The sequence below is a fragment of the Talpa europaea genome (genome assembly GCF_964194135.1).
Source record: "Talpa europaea genome assembly, chromosome: 2".
Lineage (NCBI taxonomy): Eukaryota > Metazoa > Chordata > Mammalia > Eulipotyphla > Talpidae > Talpa > Talpa europaea.
Window position 1 is genome coordinate 93,838,510 of NC_140068.1, and position 25,556 is coordinate 93,864,065.

At 43.8% G+C, this 25,556-nt stretch overlaps 1 protein-coding gene across 1 annotated transcript; it reads right to left on the bottom strand.

The window, feature by feature from the left end:
- Window positions 1–755: 755 nt before the first annotated feature.
- Window positions 756–24,930, bottom strand: LOC311167336 (bombesin receptor-activated protein C6orf89 homolog; the record flags this gene model as incomplete). Its single annotated transcript, XM_084228249.1, has 7 exons — window positions 24,727–24,930; window positions 23,779–23,992; window positions 8,530–8,684; window positions 8,255–8,394; window positions 6,391–6,520; window positions 3,517–3,640; window positions 756–850 (listed from the first exon to the last, which is right to left on the bottom strand). Exons 1-7 carry the CDS (start codon window positions 24,913–24,915, stop codon window positions 756–758), a joined length of 1,047 nt encoding a protein of 348 aa, XP_084084375.1. The 5' UTR covers window positions 24,916–24,930.
- Between the last annotated feature and the right edge of the window lie 626 nt (window positions 24,931–25,556).

Below are 25,556 nucleotides of genomic sequence, written 5' to 3' on the forward strand. Positions count from 1 at the left end.
AGTTGACAGGAGCAGTGCTGCCTCAGCAGGAAAGAGCTCCCGCCCAGCCAAGGGGAGGGGGTCCAGGAGCCCAACATCTGAAAAATCATCTAGGGAGGCAAGGGAGAAGGGAGTTGGAGGGAGGAACATAAGCAGCTGATAAAACGGAGAAGAAGTTACCTTAGGAATTACCACTTTAATTACAACCAGGCAGCAGCCTGGCCTCGCCGAGACTCAGCAGATACCGGGGAAGAAGTGCACTTTCTAGTGCCATGTGAGGATATTTCATCTTTTCCCATTGGTTCTAGAGTCCATTCTGCTTGGGAAACTGCAACGACTTCTTTAATCAGTCATGGTTGTCCAGAAAAGAACAGGGTGGTGTGGCCAGGACAAGCAGGTCCACCAGGTAAAGGATGGCTCTGAAGTCAGGACCTGCTGCGGCTGCCCACTCTGTGGCTAGGAGGGGATTCATGGCAGGGGGGGTTCATGCCAGTCAGGGCAGGCACCAACCCTGCTTCCTGCCGTAGGTGAGACCTGTGCTCCCTCTCACAGACAGGGACAGGCAAAGTCCTGGCTGAGCAGCTGGCTGGAGTCGTCGGGAGGGCTGAGTGCTGGCCCTGGCCCTGGCTTCCATCGCATGGGCTTGCACACACATGCACCGGGCAGGTAACTAATTAACCAACCCCTGGAAAGTGGTTTCATTGTTTTGGTTTTTATTTCCCCCTTTCAACCTGGTCTTCAGCACTCAGAGATGTTCCTCTATATAGTTCTGTTCCCTACAGCTCTGAGATGGTGGTTCCATCGCAGATGACCAAAGGCTGGGCTCCTCTGGCTACAACGTAGACCTTCCAGTGGGTGGCACCGGCATAGCCTTGAAGGGAAACAGCAACAGGAGAGCACGTGAATGGCAGGGGCAGGGAACACCGTGGGCAAGAGCAAGAGTCTGTCAGAGCCGCCCTCAGGGCACACCTGCAGAGCCAGGGGCAATTCTTGCTCTGCCTGGCAGTAGTGTTGCTAGTGCTTATTAGGTGACCTGACACCCAGCAGGAAGGACTCTGAGCCAAAATGCTTCATCACCACAGGCATCTGGGTGCCACAACTGTGAGTTGTGTAACTGTGAGTCACAACTCAGCAGGTTTACAGGGCGGGATGCTCCAGATGAGGCTGCTGCCGGGCACAAATCCTCAGATGGATCTCATCTTCAGCAAGAAGATAGAGGGAAGCAGGACCCCCCTCCTTCTGAGATTATCAGTAATCTACCTCAAGACAGAACATCCAGATTAGCCCAAACCAGCATTTCCTCAGTTCAGTTCTGCAACCAGCAGCATCCTGTGGGATAGTCGAAGGAAATGGGTCCATGGTCAGGTATGTCTGAGAAACTCTAGATTCTTCCAAGTCTCGACAGAGTCCCTCTTACTCTGGAGTGCACCACAAGCCAACAGGACAGGCACTTCCCAAAGTCAACTGACCCAAGAGCCCTATTTGCCAAGGGCCTTTCCAAGGGGCTCCTATTCCCACCCCAAGGGGCATGAGTGAGCTGAAGACTCTTTTGAAACACTTACCTATATTTGAGTGGATTAGGAAGGTCAACTTAGAAGTTTTAACACTTCAATAATCTCCTGATGGAAAAATTTCTAGAGTATGACACACTCTTTCAAGTGAGAGCCCTGAGTAGCATTTCACCTCCGCCTGGGAAGTCCCAAGGGTCTGTATGAGCAGGGCCGTACAACCACAGCGGAGGGGAGGGCTCGCCGGTCAGCCTCAGGGGCTTAGGCCCCACAGTCAATCTTGAAAACGCCGCCATCACAGGTTTCTTATGATCTGTAGCCCTGCCCTTTCCCCTTTTCAACTGCACAGCACAATGAATATTTTGTCAGCAAACACAGAACTGGCTTACGACAGAGCCATTCTTAGGGTCCCTGAGGTGCTGGAGTTGACATCTGTCCTACAACCGCTGAGATATTCACTATCTGGGCCTGCTTTCCTGTCCTCATTTCTAACCATGGCAATTGCAGCTACTGCTTTTATTCCTGTCACTGTTCAGGGGACGAGGTTCCCCACCTTTGCCCCTCAATCCCCACCCCATTCTTCTCCCTCTTGTCCTATTTAGCCTCCTATCCTGCCTCCATATTCTGGTCATGTGGCTGGCCTTTCAAGGACACTGGCAGGCGCCGGGCTCCTGTGGTCAGTAAACTGGCCAGTCACAGCTCAGCAGGGAACTCTGGGTTTTCGGCCGTTGTGGACTATCCCAACAGCCTTGGCTGCTCAAACCTTCTTTGATCACTGCCATTCACCCATTTCTCATTTTCCCTAATTCTATAATTGGCATTCTAGAGGCTCATGGCAGCTAAACACCTGAAATTTGGGTAACTAAGGTGTTTCTGTAGTTGTCTGAACTGTCAGGCTTTGGTAGAACATTAAGACATAAAACTTTTCAAGCAGATCTACACTCTACAAACCCAAAATGCTGTACAGACTTGTGCAATAGCCATCCTTCACGGAAGGGTCACTCCACCACAGACAAATATTCAGAACAATTTCCATACAAGAATCCTCTCTTCTGCACTAATTCCCAAGGGCCAGGCCAGCTGTGCTCCATTATCAGTTAATGCTTAATTTGTGCATTATTTTTATGCTTTTTTTTTTCTAAACTGAAGTTATGTAACTTGAATTAAAGCTTGCAGACTGCAACCTACCTCCAAATAAGTGAGCGGTTTCTAGGGGTTGGGGTCTTCTACATGGGTAAAATGAAAGGAAATCAACTAGAAAACCAGTCTGGCCTCATCAGGGACTCCAGGCCTCCCCCAGGTTTCGTGAGGCAGGAAGAACAGGAGGGGAATGGTGACGCTTGCTGACTTATTTACTTCTTCTGCCAAGAAACTCTAATGTCAAACTGATTGCTAATGACAACAGTTGAATCAAAATTCTTTCTTTGGAATGAGTTTTTAAAATCTAAGACACAGACTAAGTCACAGTTGGGAAATCACGGAGCCAAGGGTGAGGCATGAATGTCTTCGACATTGTGACTTAGCTGTGGGACCCACGAGGAAGGTAGTATTTCCTTGAGTGGCCGCTGTCCTTACATACTGCTTGTACTGTTCCATTAGCCAAATGGGCACAGAACAGTTTTTCTTGAATCTGGAATTATACCTTCCCCATCTTCAATCTGTTAAGGAAGACACTTAAGACTTGATGCCGTGGCTAACCAATCACCTCTGGGAAGACCACCTCTCGTCTCTGGAACTCAGACTCCTCATCTGCACAGTCCTAACTATTTCCCAGAATCCTTCTACCCGGAAGTTTCTAAGATCAATGGATACATGCATTCCAAATGTATGTACAAGATATTTTCCTCAGCCACATTTTCTCATTAGTTGTTCCACCTAAGCAGGAATATTAACCCTGCTAATGAAAGAATATTATTTTGACTCTACTAAATTGAACTTTTGTGAAGGCAGTATTTAGTTTCTAGAATACTTTTTGAGTTAAAAACTGGAGATCCCGTGGCTGACCTTGCCCTCCAGGGACCTCACTTACCAATATCCCCTGGTTCTAGTGGCATCGCCATGGACTGGCAGTGTCTTCGACACTGGAAGGAAGGGATGAGCTGCAACATGGCCTCGCCACTGCCGACAGCGAACAGATCATGCATCCTATGCATCTGGAGGGAAAAACAGCGGTCAAGAAAAGGCAAGAAAAGAAAACAAAATAAAATCCAGGCTGGGGGGAGATTAGTATACAAAAATCCTTATCCATATGGTTCTGAGTTTCCTGGCAGCCTTAGCAAAGAAGGAAAAAAGACCCAATAATACAATTCACAATTCTGTCCAAAAGGCAAAATTAGCTTCTCCCAAGCATGTCATCTCCTGGTACTGAGACCAGAGTAAAAACACTTCTGTGGGTTCCCCTAGCGGAACATGGGTGGATTCAGCGGATGGACAACATCTCCAACAACAACCCTACTGCAGATATGGCATGAGTTTCACAATTTTAATTCACAACTAGTTCCAGAAGGACCCTCAAAGTAGGCCAGAGCCAAGATACTTAACTTCCATATAACTAGAGAGTCCAGCAGAGGCCAAGTATGGTGGTCTACACAGGCCATCCCTCTGAGGGGCTTGTCTGGTCCAGACTTTCCAGAGAAATAGATGGTCTACGTATCTCTTGGGAAATGTTCCAGGAATATTATTTCCCACTGCCAGGATTTTGTAAGAATTGAACAGCAGCAAGGTCAAGTTTACACTTTCTGGCAAGGTAAGGAGATATGTCAGACCACTAATTAAAAACCAGCGACATTAAGATTGGCCTCTGATTTTGAAGACTGAGACAACCAGGATATGTGCCTGCGCAGGTACCTACTGCACTGCTGCCACCAACAGGCCTCAGGTGCAGCCTGCTATGTGCCAGACAGAGCTGTGCACCCTGTGGCTGGGGTGGGGCAGAGAGTAGGGATAAAGGGAGAGGTGGTCTTGCTTGGGCTTCTCTTCTTGCCTAGATGGTGAGAGAAAGCCCCAAGCGCCTTCCCTCCCCTCTGTTCCCACCAGTCTCTGTACTTCAGGGAACCCCTTCAATGATTACAGAAAGCAGAGGTCAGAAGTCTGACTTCCTGTGCTATGTCCTGGTTTTCTCTTCGCTACTTGGAGCCTCCCGAGCTGTGAGTTTTGACCCCATCTTACCCCATCCCCAACCCTGATCTTTCTGTTGCTCCCACAGGCTCTGGCCATGACTATTTCCACACAACACTGAAGCTATTTCAAATGCTGCCATAGTGACAGGAGGAAGCTGTCACTATGTCTTAAGCTGGCTTATGACTCTGACTGGTACTAACACCCTCAGAAGCCTGACATCTGCAGCCTTGAAACAAAATCCCAGAAGCCCCTAACAAATGGATGTACTTCTCATACAGGCCTAAGCGGGGGTAGGACTATGTTCTTCCATAACCAGGATGACAGAAACAGACAACAGGATGGAGTGGGCCAGCCCCAGGCGACACTATGGAATGGGTGAAGTGGGCCTCAGAGGCCCTTGCCTCTTCCTCCCCGTGCTTCTTAACAATCAGACCCCCACTTCTTATCTTCTAACTTGAGGCTGCCTCTTAGATCATGGGCCCACAGACATGGGACTTCACCAGGACCCAGGGATGTGAACAACAGGGTGGAGTAACAAGGCTGTGGAGAAAGGAGAGCCTGGGTCAGGGTGGGGAACAGATGCTCTAAGAAACCAGACTCTCAGGATTTTTGCCTATTTGGGCCACTCCCCTTCCCAAAACATCCTCAAGAACCACAACAAGATGACCTTGATAGGCGTCTGAGTGACTTTTATTTACTCTTTTGGCTGGCTCCTTAGAGTTCCTGTTGAACAGGCTGGTGAAACTCAGTATTCAAGTGGGAAAACCAAGATAAAGTAAAGACCCTCATCCAGAATCACATCATAATTCTGAAGATGAAGTCATGTGAGAGTCTTGAGAGCTTGTCGGGAGAACAGGATAAACTGCTTTAAAAGCTGAGGCAGGAGCCCAGAACCTCCACCCTGCTGCTGCTGGCAGACAGCGGTCCATACTTCTAGACAAAATGATTGTTTTTATAGGCTTTTAAATTCCTTTCACATAATTCAGCAAATTTCCAGCCAAACAATAGTATCAGGAGGTTGAAGACACAACCCAGAGTTGGTTGGAGTAACAGTTCAGGGAATTTAATTTTTTTTTTAAACAAAGGAAAACTCATCCTTTTAATGCTTCCAAACAAATCCAGGCACAAAGGTCTTCCTCAGGAATGAGACTCACCGAAAGGGCAGTTCATAGAAAAGCAAAAGAATAGCTTTGCCAGGTGCACTGGCTCCAGACAGGCAGAGTTGGGCTCTGCACACTTGGCCACAGACCAAAGTGAGAAATGTTGTCACTCAATCTGGGCTGCCTGCCTCGGCCACACATCTATTAATACTTTGCCCCAAACCCTGTCTGGGTTCCCAAGCTTCTAACTTTTTCAGTTCTCTATTCCTGAGAACAGAGGTAGGGTCAGCCCTTTAACCTGCTGTGTCATTGGGCAAATACTCAGTCTCTCTGGGGTTCAGTCTCTTTATCTACAAAATGAGTAAGTTGGACCTATTGATTTACATACTATTCAGTTACAGTTTGTCTGCTTTCTACTCGAGATAGGGAAGTCAGAGTAGCTGCACATTCACATCTCTTCAAATAATGTAAAAAGTAGCTTGCTCCCAGGTGTTAAGGGCAAGACACAGATTTGCAAGGTAACCAGACTTTTCATTAGCATGTCTGCCTAAAAGGGGTGCCCGCTGTCTGGCTACCAACAGGAGTGAACTCTAAGTTGACATGCAGGGTAGGCCTTGATTATGACATCAGCCCAAGTGACAATGAGGAAAATTCTAGATCCAAACCTTCTCAGGATTTCCTACCTTACTCCCCACAATAGGTTCTGGTTGAAGAAGGAAGCACTTTTTCAAGGAAGCATCTTTTGGAAATGGCAGGTAGGTGAAAAGAGGAAAAAGTTCACGTAAAATTTGTGATCTGTTTAGAGGTCTTCTCCTGTAAAAGTTTAAAAGAGAAAAAAGTAATTAAACTAGACAGCCTATCTCCCTAACAGAGAGCTAAGCAACGGTGGGAAAACTGTGGCCGGTGGGTAAAGAGGCAAAATATCAGGACAATATCTTAATATTTGGTCCATGAATAACAGTCACACCAAGTTCATTAATTGTAAATTGTACACAAACATGTGCACATGCATGTGTATTTACATGCGTGTGCACGCACACGCACGTGCACACACACACACACACACACACCCTACAGCCATGATTGCACATGTGGGTGGGTATTTATAAAGTCCAGCTAAAACAACATAGAGAGGAAGGAAAGGAACAGTTCATTTATTCATTTTGTAAAAGAGACTGAAGTAATAGCAGGCCAGGCAGGAGAAAGGCAGAAAGGCAGAGGAAGGCAAAAATCATGTATCATCTCCTGAGGTGGAGAGGCATATGACTGATCAGCTTTGTTTACCCAAGTATACCAGCATGCAAATAAACAGCAAATTTTAAAAAGGCAGAATATCGAGAAATCAACCAACAAAATACATGAGAAAGTTATTTTAATTCTCTTTTGGAATGGTTCTTGATGGAAGTTGACTTTCCTTTTTTTTCTACATCAGCCTATACCCAAAGAAATGGACCAGGTCTTCCACAGGACACCTAAGATACAGGAGGACAGACCTGGGTTTCAATCCTGACTGGGTGACCTTCGGTACTTAACCTTGCTAATTCCCACTTTTTTTTTAAGATTTATTTTTATTTATTTATGCATACAAGAAGTGGGGTATAGGCCTGAGGTGCGGGGGGTGAGAGGGTTCACCAGAGACAGGGTGGGGAACAGCAGATGAGACAGGAGAGCTCCCTGGCCATGGATCGAACTCATGCCACAGTGGCTGGCAATAGCTTAATAGTGCTGAGACTTGAACCCCTGCACCACCAGGCAGACCTAATTCTCACTTTTTTTGATCTGAAAAATGACCATGAGAATTTCTATTTTTTTTTATTTTTTTTTCTTTTTATAGAGGCATGTTTTATTTATTTGTTTGTTTGTTCGTTTGTTTTGTTTATACATGCACTGGGTACAGTCAGAAGCGCGGGAGGGTGAGAGAATTCACCAGAGCCAGAGCGGGGAGCAGAGCAGGCAGAAGGACCGAAGTACACTGCTGAGGGGAGCAGCGGGCGGCAGGAGAGGTCTGCGCGCCATGTGGGACCCTCCTCCGGTGGCCGGGGAGCAGCCGGGAATCGAACCGGCGCTGCAGAGGCTGCGGGCAGCTTCGCAACCCAGCGCTCAACCGCTGCGCCACCGGGGAGGGCCCCATGAGAATTTCTAATCCCCACAACTATTATGAGCATTGCCAACAAGCAACAGACACTAAATCCCCGGCCACAAGCAAATGCCCACAGATGCAATTTCCCTTCTATCCATCACATGCGCTCTCAGCCCACCATGCTCAAGCCCTGGTGTGCAGGAACATAAATGCTAAACACACACAGAAAAACAAATTACGTTTCTATTAGGCAATCTTGGTGTCCACCCATGGCACCTCTCCAACACACCTCTTCCACTCATCCCCTTTATTTCTCACCACTGGTTTTTCAACGGGGAGGAGATTTGAAGGGTGGGCCATGAAGTGTTCATGGAGAGCTGGGCATGCCAGAGTCTCACGGGCAGTGGTCACTGACTTTCGGCTGCTCCCTTTCTACACGCAGGCTAAGTGCCCCCTTTCACACTCACCATGGATAAGGAAAGGGGAACCACCGTTCAGGAAAGCAGCGCCACCATTTGGTGAAAAGCCCTTCGGTGAAGCCTTCTGTCACCTCAGGGTACTGGCATAAAAAGTGCTGAAGCGCCTCGGACAGCAGGGGCTGTCCCGTCTTGGCAAGACAGAAAACAGAGCAAAACGAAATAACACAAAGTTACTGATCAGAAATGTCACAGAACTGGCAGAAACTTCTCTTCACTAAAGGGATAATCCACCCCTCAGTGGGAGGATCAGGCCTCCTGCTCACCTTGATCACCAGAGGATGGAGTCTCTCAAATTTCTTCGGGGTATCTTCCAGGAGCATTACCTTCAGGGGTAACTTCTGGGTACAGCCAGTGCAGTTGGCAGAGATGGGGTCCGACTCATTCTGCTCACAGTTGTTTGTCCACCAGGGGTCGAAGTCTGAGAGAGGAAGGGACATGAAGAGAGTGGGTTCAGGAAGAGCACAGCGATAAATCCAGTGGCCCCAGCAATGGCAGTAGGAAGGAAATGTGACAATTTCTTAAGGCGAACAATGATTAGCTTCAAACTAAAAGGTGCATGGGAAATAAGTAGTTGCTCAGGAGGGAGCAGAGGGCCCTGGATTGGGGGCTGGGAGGGAGGGTTAGGGAAGAGGAAGGGAAGGACATATCCTTTTTTGTATACTCTTTGATGTGGAAAATATTTTTCAACTTATACATGTATCGCCTATATCAAATCAACTAAACAAAACAGTTAAAGATAATCAGCAACATGGAAATGTAGCTTCTCTACTATTTTCTAAGCTGTGCCCTGATGTCTACAGTACATGGGGGAGGGGCAGGCAGGCAAGGTGGTCCCACCATCAGTGATGAGTCCCCTCTCCCGCTTCATGTACCTGCTTCAACACTCTTGGGGTGCCTAGACCACTGGTTCACAAGTACAAGGGGAGGCCAGGATAACTCTGGGAAGGAAGTGTGAGGAAAGGTCAGAGAGACAGATGGAGAGGAAAGGCAGGATTTTTAAGGGGCCCATCTCTGGAATAAATGAATTGCATCTGCCCACAGACAGCACTCTGCGCAGGCTCAGGCTACTCATCATGTTTCTACCCTCAAGCACAGTGTGTGGGCCAGTGGAAGCAGGTCCCACCTGAATCCTGATGTGAGTACAAGCTGAGCTGGCTCCTGACACCTTTCCCTGGTGGGTTCTTCTCTGAGGAATTGGCTCTTTCTACCCAGTCCTGTTTCTCTCTGTTCCTTCGCTCGGACACTGTTCTGTTTATGATGTTATTGCAATATTTCTTGTTTGTTTTCTGTCCCATTCTGGGTTTCATCTGCGTTTTCTGAGATACATGTCATGAACTCTACTTTGAATCCAAAGTGTTTCATAAGATGGTATCTGATTAAAACCCAATGCAAACTGAATCAGGAGAGTCTAGAATAAACAAAAGACAACACAAAACCAAGTGTGGCTGAAATGAAGTCAATTCTTTAAACCAATAAACACACTTGGGAAACTGACCCTTAACCACACAGAATTTTCTGTAGCCAGCAACAAGAACGTCTTCCTTGCTCTCTTCAGGCAGCAGTAGTAGGGCAGAGGAAATCCTCATTAGGGAAGGACTAAGTTTATCCTCAGCATCTCCTGAGTACCTCCAAGCACCTCCACCTCTGCAGACAGAACCTGATTCCTTTTCATTTATTTTAGCAATCATTTTATTTGATGTAACACTGCACTATAACATTATATCAGTTTCAGGAGTGCACCATTAAAAATCAACATGTGTTGATTTTCACATTAAGTTTACCTTTTAAAGTTCAATTCTGACCTTCACCAAGAACATGTGTTTCCTTGAGGCAGCTGCCATCTGCCTGTCTCTCCCACCTCAGCTTATAGGCATGCAGGTTACCAGTCAGAGGATGACGGCTGTGCCCCTGAACTGAAAGTGGGGTCTCTCCCCTGACCCTGCTCACCAGGAGCCAAAAACCTTTCAGTGTTTCAGCGGCAGATAGAAGCTAAGTTGTATTTTTTCTCTTCCGGATTATTTTCAAATATTCCTTATTAGAGGTTAAATAAGATGAACTCTTGCCAAAATACAAGAACGTTAGATAATAGATATACAATGAGGCATAAATAATCAAAAGAACATGTTACGATTATATAGCATTTCAGTTTCCAAAGCCCTTGGGAGGGAGAGAGGGAAGGGGAAAGGAAACTAATATGTTAAGGGTTAGGTCCATGTTAGTTTTCTGCCCTGTGTGTGCTAAGGAGGCATCACTATTCATAATACAATGAAGTGACATATAATGAGAGTCCAAACTGGGGCACTGGGTTTGGGAAGAAAAGGGTGATTCCAGAAGCAGTGATGACACAACCTACAGATCTAAGATACTGAGGTATCTGTGCAGCTGTGACAGCATGCCTCAGTGGAGAGGGTATTGGCAATTTGCAAATATTTTTCTGTAATAATGTGTTATATTCCATTTGAAGAAGTTAATTATGACAATTTTTCCAGATCAGGGTGAAGTCAAAAGGAGGCCCCCTTCCAGTTTATACAAGTCTTCTTCATGGGAGAGTAGAAGGCAACTCTGAACCTAAGAGTAAGGAGATGTCATTGTAACCATAACATAGTGACTTTAATTTCATTCTGAGCTTTAGATACTCGGGGTTTCCAGGGGAGACAGATAGCTTGAAAAGGAGATGGGGGAAGAAAATCCAGGAAGAAAAATCAAAGTAGAAAAAGAAAGCAAGAAAAGAGTACAAAAAGGGAATTTAATAAGGTGGCAGAATATAAGGTATAGATATCTAGACACATAAAAAATCAAGTGTTATTACTTTACTGGCCATAATCATTTCAAAACTGAAATGGAAAACACCTCATCATAATAACTAGCAATAAATTTAACAAAAAGGTAAAGCCAAAGAGAAAAATAATGAAAGTTAAAAACTATAAAATTTTACTGAAGGACAGAATAAAGGAGAGAATGAATAAAATATATCTTAGGGGCCTCCCTGGTGGCGCAAGGGGTTGGGACACAGCACTATGAGGCTGTCTGCAGCCACTGCAGCATGAGTTCCATCCCCGGCCAGGGAGCTACCCACATGGTGCAGTAGATATCTCCTGTCTTGCCCGCTGCTCCCCTCAGCAGTGTATTTCAGTCAATCCGCCTATTTTGTTCCCCACTCTGTCTCTGGTGAATCCTCTCACCCCCACACACATCTGGCCTGTAGCCCAGTTCTTGTATGCATAAATACATAAATCTTCTAAAAAATAAATCTTAGCATGATAAGGAATTGGAAGTCTAAATATCACACATGACAAATATATCCTCCCCACTCCGTAAAAAATATATAACTTTAATATAAAATGAGGTGGAATTTCATCAGAGCTTCTTAGTGATGAAGGGGGTGGGCTATGATAAATGCATTTGGAAATTCTTTTAGCAGAGCCAAGTTGTGAAAACAGCAACAGGCAATAATCCACCTGCCCAAATTAAATCTGGAAATAGGGAAATGCCAGAAAGCATTCTGAATAACACAAATAAATCACATAGCATGGTCATTACTGAGACTCAATAGAGGCCCAACACAGTTCAAGACTAATTTAATAGCTGGCCACTGGGCAGATGGTGGACCTGAGGACCCTCACCCCTGACCACTCACGCCTCACTGGAGAACTCAAGCCTCTCTCTATGCCAGGCCAGAGGAGGCAGGACTAGAGGGAAAGGGCATGACTTTGCTTTCTCTGTATAGGCAATAAATTAAAAAAAAGAAAAAAGAAAAACAGCTTTAGTGACATATAATTCACATATCATAAAATTCACTCATTTAAAGTATACAATTCAGTGACTTTTCAGTATAGTCACAGAGTTGTATAATTAATCTAATTTTAAACCACTTTTATCATCCTAAAAAGAAACCCTGTATCCCATTAGCAGTCACTTCCATTCCAACGCCTTTCCTGCCAATCCTAAGCAATCATTAATCTACTTTTGGTCTCTATGAATTTGTCTACTCTGGCATTTCATATAAATGGAATCATACCATATAAGGCCTTTTGTCTGCCTTTTCTAATTTAGCATAATGTTTTCAAGGTTCATCCACATTATAGCATACGTCAGCCCTTTGACAACTCTATGTTTAATATTTTGAGGAGCTGCCCAACTTTTTCAAAGCAGGGGTAACTATTTTACATTCCCATAAGCAACGGATGAGGGTTCCAATTTTTCTACATCCTTGCTAACACTTGTTATTGTCTCACTTTTTGATTATAGCCACACTCAAGAATATGAAGTAGCATCTTGTGGTTTTAATTTGCATTTCCCTGATGGCTAATGAACTGAGCATCTTTTCATGTGCATACTGATCCCCCATATACCTTTTTTTGAGAAATGTTTATTGAAATTTTTTGCCCACTTTTAATCAGGCCATCTTTCTATGGTTGTATAGGTCGCAGACAATAAATTATTGAAAAGAAAAGATGAGGGACTTGCTTTACCAGAAACAAACATAGTATCCAAAAAGCTACTATAATTAAAATAGCATAGGCAATCTTCATTATTCACAGATTCTTATCCTGAAAATTTACTTGTCACCCCTAAATCAATACATGGGGCTTTTATGGTCATCTAGACATGCACAGGGTGGCAAGTCCCAGTTGAGGAGGGCTAAGGCAAAGCCCTGCCCTTTTGTTTCATCTTTATTACTGTAAACAAGTGTCCTTTCCACCATCTATTTAGTGTCACTCTTTTTTTTTTTTTTTGCATTTTTGTTGGTGCTTTTACTGTTTAAAATGGTCCCAATGTATTTGTGGGGATAGAGGGGATATGGGAACTCTCTGTACTTTCTGCTCAATTTTGTAGCCAACCTAAGCCAAGTTTTTAAAAAGCTTTTTAGTTAAAAAACAAACAAACAAAAAAAAAACCTGCCTAGTACCATGCTACCTTATGTTCCTAAGTGGAAGAGCTGTGAAGTGCCTTACAGACAAAAATGTGTTAGATAATACTGTTCAGGAATGAATTCTAGTGATATTGACTGTGAATTCAATGTTAACAAATCTATAATACATTAAATAAGATGCCTTTAAACAGAAAAATATGTAAAACAAAATGAAAATATGGCCAGAGTTCTGAGGTAACTAATCCTACTTCCCCACTAGGGGCAGTGATTCAATATTCACTAACTCAGTATTTGCAAGGACTTTGGAGACCATATAAACCCAGCAAATGGGACTCAACGTAAGTTCTGATATAGGAACAGATAAAAAACCTTAATAAAACAGAAAAATGTGGAACATTCAGTATATCTATATCATATATATAAAAAATAATTAGTGATAAAAGTCAATTTAAATTCAGTGAATAAAAGACAGATTCAGTAATGATATTGGAATAAGTGGCCATCATTTTGGAAGAAAATAAAGTCTGATCACTACCTTTTAATACACACTGAAGTAAATTCTATATCAATTAAAGATATAAATGGATAAAACAAAAATTTAAAAATAAAGGAAAATATGATATAATTTTTGTAATTTTGGGAGGAAGGCAGTTCTAAGTAAAAAGATGGCAAAAAGGGCCTCCTTGGTGGTATAGGGCTTAAAGTCTCAGTGCTATCAAGCTATCTCCAGCCAGGGAGCAAGCCACAAACAAAGCAGACAATCTCCTGTCTTGCCTGCTGCTCCCCTCAGCAGTGTATTTCAGTAGATCCACCTATTCTGCCCCCAACTCTGTCTCTGATGAGTCCTCTTGCCCCCTCACACCTCTGGCCTAGACCCTAGTTCTTGTATGCATAAATAAATTTTAAAAAAATGGCAAAAAGAAAAGTGGGCCAATTCAACCCACAGGTGCACATAAGGCAAAGAATATCTCAAATACATAAGGAACGCCAATATAAATGATTTATAAAACATATGAAGACATCAAACTCCACTAATAATGAAAGAAACACAACTTAAAATGAGATACTACTCTTCAGTTCTCTAACTGGCAGTTCTCAAACTGGAAATGAAATACCAGTATTAATCAACATACATTATAAATAAAGTACACCTTGGTATAGGTTTATGAAGACAATTTAGTAGTATTTATTAAAATTTCAAATGTTTATGTCCTTTGACCCAGCCTTTCTACTTATAAGTATCTATCTTACAGAAATAATAGTGTATATACACAAACGTATGTATATATGAATATCCCAGAGACATTTTTTATAATGGAAAAAACAAACTCAGAAACTGTTAAATTATGGAATATTCAAAGAATGGAGTAATATAAAATCCTGAAATATGTGTATACACATTGAATAGTGTCCCCCCCGCTCAACATTCATGTCCTTATGGAACCTCAGAAAATTGGAAATAGGGTCTTGGTAGATTTAATTGGCTAATAAGAGATGGTCATACTATAGTGGGCCTAAATCCAATCTAAATGGTATTGTGTTAAAAAGAGGAGACTGGGCCTCCCTGGTGGTGCAGGCAGTTGAGCACTGCACTGTGAAGCTGTCTGCAGCCTCTGCAGCATGGGTTTGATCCTGGCCAGCTGGCGAGGGTCCCACAGGGCAAAGCAGACCTCTCCTGTTTTGCCCGCGGCTCCCCTCAGCAGTGTATTTCTTCAGTCTGCCTGTTCTGTTCCCCGCTCTGTCTCCGGTGAATCCTCTCACCCTCCTGCACATCTAGCCTATACCCCGGTTCTTGTATAAAAATAAATCAAGAGGAGGAGACCCAAAGACACAGAAGGGAGACAGTCACATAAAGACAGAGGTAGAGACTGGAGTTAAGGGGCTAAGGAATGCCAATGATCGCTGGTGACCACCAGAAGCTAACAGAAGCAAAGAAGGATTCTTTCCTAGAAACTCCTAGAGGATGATGGCCCTAACAACATCTTGATTTGGGACTTCTAGCCTCCAGAACTGTGATAGAATGAATTTCTGTTATTTTAAGTCACTCAGCCTGTGATACTTTGTTACTGCAACCTTAGACACTGATTACAGGGGTCTCCCTGGTGGCATAAGGGTTAAGTTGCTATGGCCTGAGTTTGATCCCAGGCCAGGGAAATGACCCACATATGGTGCAGCAGACTTCTCCTGTCTAGCCCACTGAGCCCCTTAGCAGTGCATTTCAGTAGATCTGCCTGTTCTGCCCCCCACTCTGTTCTGATGAACCCTTTCACCCCTCACACCTCTGGCCTACACCCCAGTTCTTCGATGCATAAATACATAAATCTTGAAAAAAAAAAAAAACCTGATACGGAATCTAGAAAACTTAAACAAGGGACCAGGAAAAAGAATAACTATAAGAAAGAAAATATCAAAATCAAAATCAACAAACAACTATGAACCAGAGACATTCTATGGGGGGTGGGGGGCGGGGAAAGGAGGAATTGGGGTCAAAATAAGGGGGTTGTAATTGTATGGGGAATATAAAAAATAAAATTTAAATTAAAAAAGAAGAAAATTAAAAAAAAAAAACCTGATACAACGTGTCTAGCCCAAAGTAAACTGTACATGAGTCCTGTGTATGGGCACTTTTGTGTGTGTACACACATATGTATTCATATATATATATATAAAGTATTATCTACATAGCCTGGCAAAATTCAGAAGGACTAATTCTTGCCTGGGTGAAGGAGTTAGAGTGGTAGAGGCCAGAAAATTTACTTTATTGAAAGTGTATATATATATATATATTTTTTTAAAGATTTATTTATGCATACAAGAACTGGGGTACAGGCCAGGTGTGTAGGGTGAGAGGATTCACCAGAGACAGAGTGGGGAGCAGAACAGGCAGACTGACTGAAATACACTGCTGAGGGGAGCAGCGGGTGAGTCAGGAGAGTCTGCTGCGCCATGTGGGTAGCTCCCTGGCCGGGGATCGAACTTGTGCTACAGTGACTGCGGATAGTTCCATAAGTTGTGTCTTAACCCCTTGTGCCACAGGGGAGGTCCGAAGGTATATTTTTAAAAATAATCTTGGGCCTCCCTGGTAGTGCAAGGGGTTAAGTCTCAGCACTATGAAGCTATCCGCAGCCACTGCAGCACGAGCTTGATCCCCAGCCAGGGATGTGACCCACTTAGTGCAGCAGACCTCTCCTGTCTCACCTGCTGCTCCCCTCACCAGTGTATTTCAGTAGATCTGCCTGTTCTGCTCCCCACTCTGTCCGCCTGTTCTGCTCCCCACTCTGTCTCTGGCGAATCCACTCACCCTCCACACCTCTGGCCTACACCTCAGCTCTTGTATGCATAAATAAATAAATCTTTAAAAAAATAAAAATAATCTTACATCTCTATTATCTTTGTAGCTAACTGTTTAATATATTTTCCAAATAAAAATGTTTTTGGAAACCATGAAAACTTAAGCCAAAAACAACACTGGAACGGAGAGTTTGGTCATTTCAAAAAGCAGGCCCCTGGGAAGGCCCCTGCCAGGAGCACAGGGAGGCGGGCAGCTAAGGAAGAGCAAAAGAGGAAGGATCAGAGCATGGGGTGTCTGCATCATCCATGTGAATTAGGGAAGCCCAAACTTCAAGAAGAGTTACTTTTCACTTCTCTGTAGACCTGAGATTGCCACGACAAAGAATGTGCTTATATTTGGCGGTGGGAAGGAACTGAGGGGTGCCCAGGCAACATAGTGTCTGGGGGTGGTGGGGGAGGCAAGGCTGGCTCTTCCTCACCTTCCCACAGAATACCCAACAGAGGGAAAAGTGGCCAGACTCCAGCTTGGTCTCCACTGATCTGGAAAGGTCTTATCTGATGTGTTCTCTCAGCAACTGGCTGAAGCCATCGCATCCCAGAGTGAGCAAAATTCCATCGTGCAAAATAGCTAAGAGCATATAGCCAACCCCAGTCATGGCTTTTCTTCAACTACTTAACATGCTGTATTTCAGTCCTTTCCAGACCTCTGTTTCTGGCTACTCTTCCTACAGCACCAGACAGAAAGGCCAGTGGAAGTAAAACAATTCTTTCAATTTCCAAGGTTTCTTTATACCAGGTATCCTCCCTTTCACATACACATAAATGTGCTTATTACATACACAAATACAACAGAAAAGAAACTTCACATATAAGAGTTCGATAAAACTTGATCTATACTTCAAATTCTCACCATGATTTGGAATGATTTCACTGTTTGAGATGTCAAAAAGAGCTTGTCAGATAAAACATAACCTTAAAGTCAAGAAAAGCAGATCCTGCAACCTCATGGCCTTCTCTGCAAGTTGGACACTACAGAAAAGCGATGGGCCAAGGCCTGACTCGGAAGGCTCTTGGGTGCCTGACAGTTGTTTACAAAGAAAATGAGCTTAGGCTGGCTTGCTGTGGAGAATCATAACATGTCTTGGAAATTTGAGTGGGAAGAGTCATCTTATGCAGATTGTTAACCTGGCAAAAAGCAAAAATGAAAGATTTCCTCTTTCTTTTCAGGATGAAAAATTCCCTCTGGGTAAAAACCATACAGAAGAAGAGGGGCACAAAGCCAAGACTTGCTGCACAAAAGCAGAGGGACTGTCTGATTTATTCATTGCTCTGATAAGAACAGTGCCTAACATTCAGTAGGGGCTCAAACCACATTCACTGAATGAATGAATGAATGAAAAAAAAAAAATCTTTACTTTCCAGACACCTTTACAATAAGATTATATCCATGGGGAGAAAAGGCAAATGAGCAGTCTGGATTTACAGAAAGCTCAAAATAAAGATTAAATAAGCACAATCTTATTATTTCTTAGGTTAAAAATATACTCAAAAAAAGCCAGGGCTTCCCTGGTGGCACAGGGGTTAAGTCTCAGCGCTATCAAACTATCGCCAGCCAGTGTGGCCTGAGTTCAATCCCCGGCCAGGGAGCTGACCCACATGGCGCAGATGTCTCTTGTCTTCGCCCGCTGCTCCCCTCAGCAGTATATTTCAGTAGATCCAGCTGTTCTGCTCCCTACTCTGATCAATCCTCTCACCCCCCACACCCCTGGCCTACACCCCAGTTCTTGTATGCATAAGTAAAAAAAAAAAAGATCTTTTTAAAAAGGAAAAAGAAAATCCTGCAGACCCACAACAAAATTCCTGTAATTTTTCACTGGTGAGTGCTCAGTTTTCAATCAGGTTACCCTCCAGCAACTCATTTTGCTTAGCATCTCTTCTGGCATTCTGGGCATGAGGCAGGGGCAAAATTTTGATGGTGAAGGCACCCTTGGTCAGGTCTCTTGCATGGGTGGCAGCATGCCCAGAGCCATTTTCATATACCACAGGACCATAAAAAACCCAAGAAATCATTTCTCCAATAGCTTTTCCTTCAGGAAGCAATGCATTTGAATCATTCCAAACCACAGTCCATCTATTTTTACAAATTCTGACATGTACAAAAATTTGTCTCTAAATGTGAAGCTTGAGATAAATTAGTATACATCCCCTTGTATGTCAGCTTCCTCATCCTAGAAGTGGACATAAAAAATGATAACTATCTTATATGACTGCTGTGAAAATACAGGGCACAGCACATGGCACAGTGCTTGGTAGACACTATGATTGACGGAGCTGTTACTATTACCTCAGGGGGTTATCATTTTTAGTCTTTGCAAATAAAAAAGTAAGAAAATCGTTGGGGTCTCAGCATTTCTTTCTTCAGTACTGGTCCAGACTCTTAAGTCTGATTAGATGCTTAGCCCCATGTCAATGGATGATCTGCTATTCTCAAAACTCCCTGATACTGCTAGATCCACTTCAACCTTTCCTTGAAAAGGTCCAAGGGACATGTAAAGCTCCAATTGTACAGTCTATATGTAGAGAAACAACTCTCATGGAATGTGAGAGCTATCCCAGGCCGCCTCAGTATAAAAGGGTTTTAGGGGGACTCCCTGGTGGCTCAGGGGGTTAAAAATGCAGCCTATGAAGCTATCCATAGCCACTGAAGCACAAGTTCAATCCCCAGCCAGGGAGCTACCCACATGGTGCAGCAGACCTCTCCTGACTTGCCCACTGCTCCCCTCAGCAGCGTATTTCAGTCAATCTGCCTATTCTGTTCCCCACTGACTCTGGTGACTCCTCTCACAACCCACACCTCTGGCCTGTACCCCAGTTCTTGTATGCATAAATAAAATATTTTTTAAAAAAGGGCATTATGTTTAAAAAATTATAAATCCCCAAAGTAAACAAAATATTTGGAGCTAGCAAGCTGGAACCTGACTTGGCAGAGGGGCAGAGACAGCAGGCAGTAAGTGCAGTATAGTAGAAAAAATTCCAGACTAGAATTAAGAAACTAAGTTTCAGGGCCTCCCCGGTGGTGCAGCAGTTGAGCGCTGGGCTGCGAAGCTGCCCACAGCCTCTGCAGCACCTGTTTGATACCCGGCTGCGCTGCAGGGCGAGGGTCCCACATGGCGCGCAGACCTTTCCTGCCACACCCGCTGCTCCGCTCAGCAGTGTACTTTGTCAGTCTGCCTGTTCTGCTTCCCACTCTGGCTCTGGTGAATTCTTTCACCCTCCTGCGCTGCTGACTGTACCCAGTGCTAGTATAAATAAATAAACAAATCTTTAAAAAAAAAAAGAAAGAAACTAAGGTTCAAGTGCTAGTTTGCTACCTTTAGCAAGTTATTTCACCACACCTGGGCTCAATTTCTTCTTCCTTTTTTTTTTTTTAAGATTTATTTATTTATGTATACAAGAACTGGGGTACAGGCCAGAGGTGTGTGTGTGCGTGGGGGGAGTGATAGGAAACCTATCACTTCCTAATCTAGGAAGTAAGCTGAATGCCTATGAAAAGGCTAGTTCAGGAAAATTCTAAGGGACCAATAGCTTGGAGGACCATATGTCTTTGGACTCACAGCATCAGCTGGAAAAGCCTTCTTTCTTCAGGACTGAGAAAGCATCTGGTGACCTGAGGAAAAACTGTAGAACTCCAAAATCAAACTTAAAGCTAGACTGACTCTTCAGGTACACTTTGTAGCTACAAACTACTCACATCAGAAGTTAACAGCTCAGACTGAAGATGGCCAGGCTGCCTGGGTTCCCATCATGATTCTATAACTAACTAGTCTCAGGACCTCACGCAAGTGACCCATTCTCATTGTGCCTCAGTATCCTCATCTGTGAAATAGGCATAAAACCAGAACCTACCTCATAGGGATATTATAAGACTAGATGAATCAATGTATGGAAAGCCCTTTGAACAAGGTCTGGTATTTGCTAATTACTAAATAAGTATCTGGTTATTTACTTTTGCCTCAGGGTAGTGCGACAACTACATGACTTACTACAGAGTCATTTCACTTTCCAGAGTCAACTCAGAGGACTTAGGGGCAGGAATTCCTTCCCAAGGCTAAAACCTAGAAAATAAACTCTACTTCTGCTGCCTTTTGTTCCCTGGTGGAGTCAAGAGGAAAAACTACCAGTAGTCAAGAGGAAACCTTCCGCCACAGGTGGTGGTGCTGACAGCACAGCACCACTTCTCCTGCTGCCTCCATCACCCTCAAGGCGCCCTGCATCTTTGTGTCAGATGGTTCCAGAATGCTAGACAGGCCAGTCCTTATCAGGAAACAATATGCTCAGGGGTCTTCCTTTGGGGAGCTAAATCTGCCACACCACTCTTGGCAACATTTCCTTTAAAGTTACTGCTGGGCCTCCCTGGTGGAGGCCCAGGGGTTAAGACACAACCTATGAAGTTCTCCGCAGCCAGTGCAGCATGAGTTCAATCCCCGGCCAGGGAGCAACCCACATGGTGCAGCAGACCTCTCCTGACTTGCCTGCTGCTCCCTCAGCAGTGTTATTTCAGTCAATCTGCCTAGTCTGTTCCCCACTCTGTCTCCGGTGAGTCCTCTCACCCCCCCCCCCACACCTCTGGCCCGTACCCCAGCTCTTGTATACATAAATAAATCTTTAAAAATAAATAAATAAAGTTACTGCTAAGGAATCCCAATTTAAAGGTCATTGTTTTTTGGCATCAAAACATTAGGAATGATGTGTATTTTATAGTTTTCTCACCCTCATATTCCCAGTGGTTCCCACTTTTTGCATCTAATTATCCCTAATGTTTTTCTTTTCAACCCTGATATCATTATGCACTCTTAAATTTCCTTTCAAAGGGATGCAAAATGCTCTTACTTTTATATGGCCACAACTTCCCAGAATCATCACACGTTGGGAAACATGAATATCCACACTTACAAGTAAAAGCAGCACTTTAACAGAAGCAACATTAAAGAGCTAAAACCACACCGTTCCAAAGCTCTCTCTTTACAACTGAGCTCCAAGGGCTTATTTTATTTCCATCTGCAAGGCAAATTATTAATTTGGAGTGGACCAAAAAATCTGGCTTGTTGACAACACACATTTCCTGAAACTTTAAAACTACCATTTAGAAAGTGAGCAATTACTGCCCATTGACTATCATTTCTTAATTCTCAATAGTCTCTGGAGATTTTCTTTACAGGATGGAAAGAAACCATCAACTGGGTGCTAAGAACTGCTGACTTCACCTCACGTGCTAAGAATAGAAGATGCCCTTTGGGAGGCAGTGAGGTGATGCCAGGAAAGAAGACTACGTGTCTGAGGAAGCAGCACAGGCTGGACTGACAAGTTCCTCTGGCTCTTTCCCCATGAGCTCTGGACCTTCCTGATAGGAGTTAGAAACTTCTTTTTCTTTTTTTTTGAGCTTAGTTTGATGACATTTCAAAAACAATCTTACCAATAAATAAAAGGAAGTGATATCTGGAATTCAAAAACATTAAATATATAAGCTGAGTAATAACAACAAAAAAACCCTCATGGGACTGAGTTTTTGTTTTACAATGTTCCCTTCCTTTGATTTTGATATCATTTTGGAAACTTTTCCACGATTTCCTTAAGTTTACAAAAATAGCTTTCAAAGGAGACCCAATCCAAGCGATGATTTTTATGACTGATTAGGTCTTGGCTTAAAGAAGGACATTGTAATTCCTTTATATTTTTTTCTTTTGACATTGTGATTCTAAAGCTTAGCTTCAACTACTAATTTTTCCTCTAAAAGCAAACTGAAGACAAAACATTTCCTAAAGAGTTATGTTGGGTCCTAAAGTTTTCAGAACATGGTTCCACAAAAGTTGTGTAATCCAATTCCTATTCCTTCATATGGGCAAATACAAATAAAAAAGATAACAACCTTCTGTTCTTTCCCAAAAAGTAAATTTCTAGTCTTACCACATGTTACACTGTTCTCAAAAGGAACTTCTTCAACTGGTCTGTCAGACTAGGAATTCCTGTGGTACCACTGATGCATAGTCACTAAATTTTAATGTTTCTTAAATTCAACTAATTGGCAACATTGTACCCTGAGGAGCACTAAATAAGGAAACTGAGACTGAAAGAATGAGATATTGAAAGAATGGGACAGATGGAGAGAAACCCTAGCCCAAAAAGCTAAGTAAGGACAGTTAGGAGGATCTGGTTAAAAGTAAGCAGGGGGCCTCCCCGGTGGCGCAGCGGTTGAGCGCTGGGTTGCGAAACTGCGCGCGGCCTCTGCGGCGCCGGTTCGATCCCCGGCTGCTCCCCGGCCACCAGAGGAGGGTCCCACATGGCGTGCAGACCTCTCCTGCCGCCCGCTGCTCCCCTCAGCAGTGTATTTCGGTCCTTCTGCCTGCTCTGCTCCCCGCTCTGGCTCTGGTGAATTCTCTCACCCTCCCGCGCTTCTGACTGTACCCAGTGCATGTATAAACAAAACAAACAAACAAAACAAGCAAACAAATAAATAAAGCATGCCTCTATTAAAAAAAAAAAAAAAAAATAAAAGTAAGCAGGACTCAGATGCTTTCGATAAATCAATAGTTGTTTATTTAAATATCTACTATAATTAGGGATCACAGGAAAGAAAATAGAATCAGATATGCTCAAAGCCTTCCTGTGAGAGAAAACAGTTATCCCTATCAGGTATGCTTTAGAGTCAGGGAGAGTCTGAAATTGGTTCCATCATATGTGTTTCTAAATCTCTCTGAAACTCAGTTTCTCAAAATGCAAAATGGGGATTGTAGGGTAAGGAAAAATGTCAGGCTTTTCTGCCCTCCAGCCATCAGGATAGATGATGGATCCTTGTGGTCCTGAATACATGCCTGATGGCGGGCACCTGGAGTAGGGTGTGGGCATAGGTAGATGGGATTCACCTGGGCTAAGACTGGGCTTTAAAGGGCGGCGTCACGGGGACGCCAGCAGAAGCTGAAAGAGAAGCCGAGAGAGAAGCAGAGAACGCCAGAGAGTCCAGATAGAGTGAAGACTTGCTGGAGGCTGGAAGGCCTGCCAGCCTCCTGGCCCCCTAAGCACCCTTGCCTGCTGTGTACCTGGTAATCCCAATAAAAACCTGCAAAACCACTGAGGACTCTGATTCCTCCTTTACCCCGTCTGCATGGGATTATAGAAAACCTGCTCAGTGGTCATTCCTGACCCTACAGGGATAAAAGTTTTAGTGAGGATTGAATTAAATGAGATTATACAGGGAGGGTATCTCCTTCCATCACTAACATTAGATGTCAATAAATGTTCAAACAAACAAAAAAACCCCTGTATCTCAAAAGTAATAAACGCAACAATCTACCTGGAAAGGGTCTGTCTTCATCACCCCCATGCAGAGCAATGCCGTTATTTTCTGGCATATACTTCTTGGTAATGGGCAAGGACATTAGCCGGATGTGATGGATGAGTGAGCGCCAGGTGTGAGCTCCAGAAAGCCCTGGTTCTGGTGGTAATGGGCTGAAAGGTTGAATTACAAAGTAGGCAGTGAGCAAGATTAACCCCAGGGTTACCAGGACCTATAAGGAGAGACAGAAAAAGGATTAATAATTGTCCCAGCAAACAAAATACCTTCATGCCAAGAACAAAAAGGCCTCTTCTACTATTTCCAATGTGCCTTAAGAGCCAAGCCAGGGGCCTTCCTAGGGATGCAGGGGTTAAAGACTCAGCACTATCAAGCTATCACCAGCCACAATGGGCATGAGTTCAATCCCTGCCAGGGAGCTACCCACAAAGTGCAGCAGACCTCTCCTGTCTCGCCTGCTGCTTCCCTCAGTGGTTTATTTCAGTAGATCCGTCTGTTCTGCTCCCCACTCTGCTTCTGGTGAATCTACTCACCACCCCCTTCCCCCAACACACACACACCTCTGGCCTATACCCTAGTTCTATGCATAAATAAATAAAAACAAATCTTTAAAAAAAATCCATTTTCATCAACAAGCCATTAACATGCATTTCTGAGAGCATTTAAAGTTGGAAAACTATGAGAACAAGGCTCCCCAAGCTTCTATCATAAGACAGGGGCTGTGACTATCACTAAAAATACACAGAGAGTTTAATTATAAACACACAGCTTTTGTCTAGGACAATTAACAAAATAGTCAAATTTCCTAGAAACACATGGTAAGAGCTATGGCTAATTTATTCACCAAAAATTCAAGGTTTGATGATGGAATCAGCCAACAGTCATATGTGGGGAGAATGTGGAAGAGACTGTGCTCTTACCTAGTCCCAAGTCAGAACACATTTTTACCTTGTATATGGCTATAAGGAGAGGATACTGAGGCGGCCCCCTCTGAGGTTCATTCTTTTCCAGGAGCTGTCTGATAAATTTTTCAATTGCTTTCTCTGACATGCCACACTGATGGCCTGTCTGTCTCACTAAATCAACAGTCTCTGAAAGTTTGTCATAAATGCTGAGCTCATTGGCAGCAAGATCCATGTCTTCCAATACAAAATCCCTGAGAGAGAGAAAAAAAATGTAAAAAAGAAAGGTTTCTTTAAAGTACTTCCTCTCAAGGCTGATGGTTAGAACAGGGCTTCTTGACCATCTGTGGGGAAGGGCCAGTTTTGTGTTTCTCAGTCTAGTGCAGACTAATACTTTGGTAAAACAATGAGCATGCTGAGAAAATGTCAATTGTTATACAATTTTTTTCAGTGTTACTGAATTGTGGGCTAGTGAACAGTTTATAGAACAGCCCTGGTTCTTAAACACTTTGAAAAGCACAGGTGTAGGACACAGTAAGTCCCTAGTGGGACTCAGAAAAACAACCTCTAAAGGTACCCTCCAAAATGCCTTCTGAGGGGCCTCCCTGGTGACGCAGGGATTAAAGATAGCACTGTCAAGCTATCACCAGCCACTGCAAGCATGAGTTTGATCCCCAGCCAGCCAAGGAGCAACCCACATGGCGCAGCAGACCTCTCCTGTCTCGCCCACTGCTCCCCTCAGCAGTGTATTTCAGACAATCCACCTGTTCTGCTCCCCACTCTCTCTGGTGCATCTCCTGCACCTCTGGCTTACACCCCAGTTCTTGCATACATAAATAAATAAATCTTTAAACAAACAAAAAACCCAAAATGCCT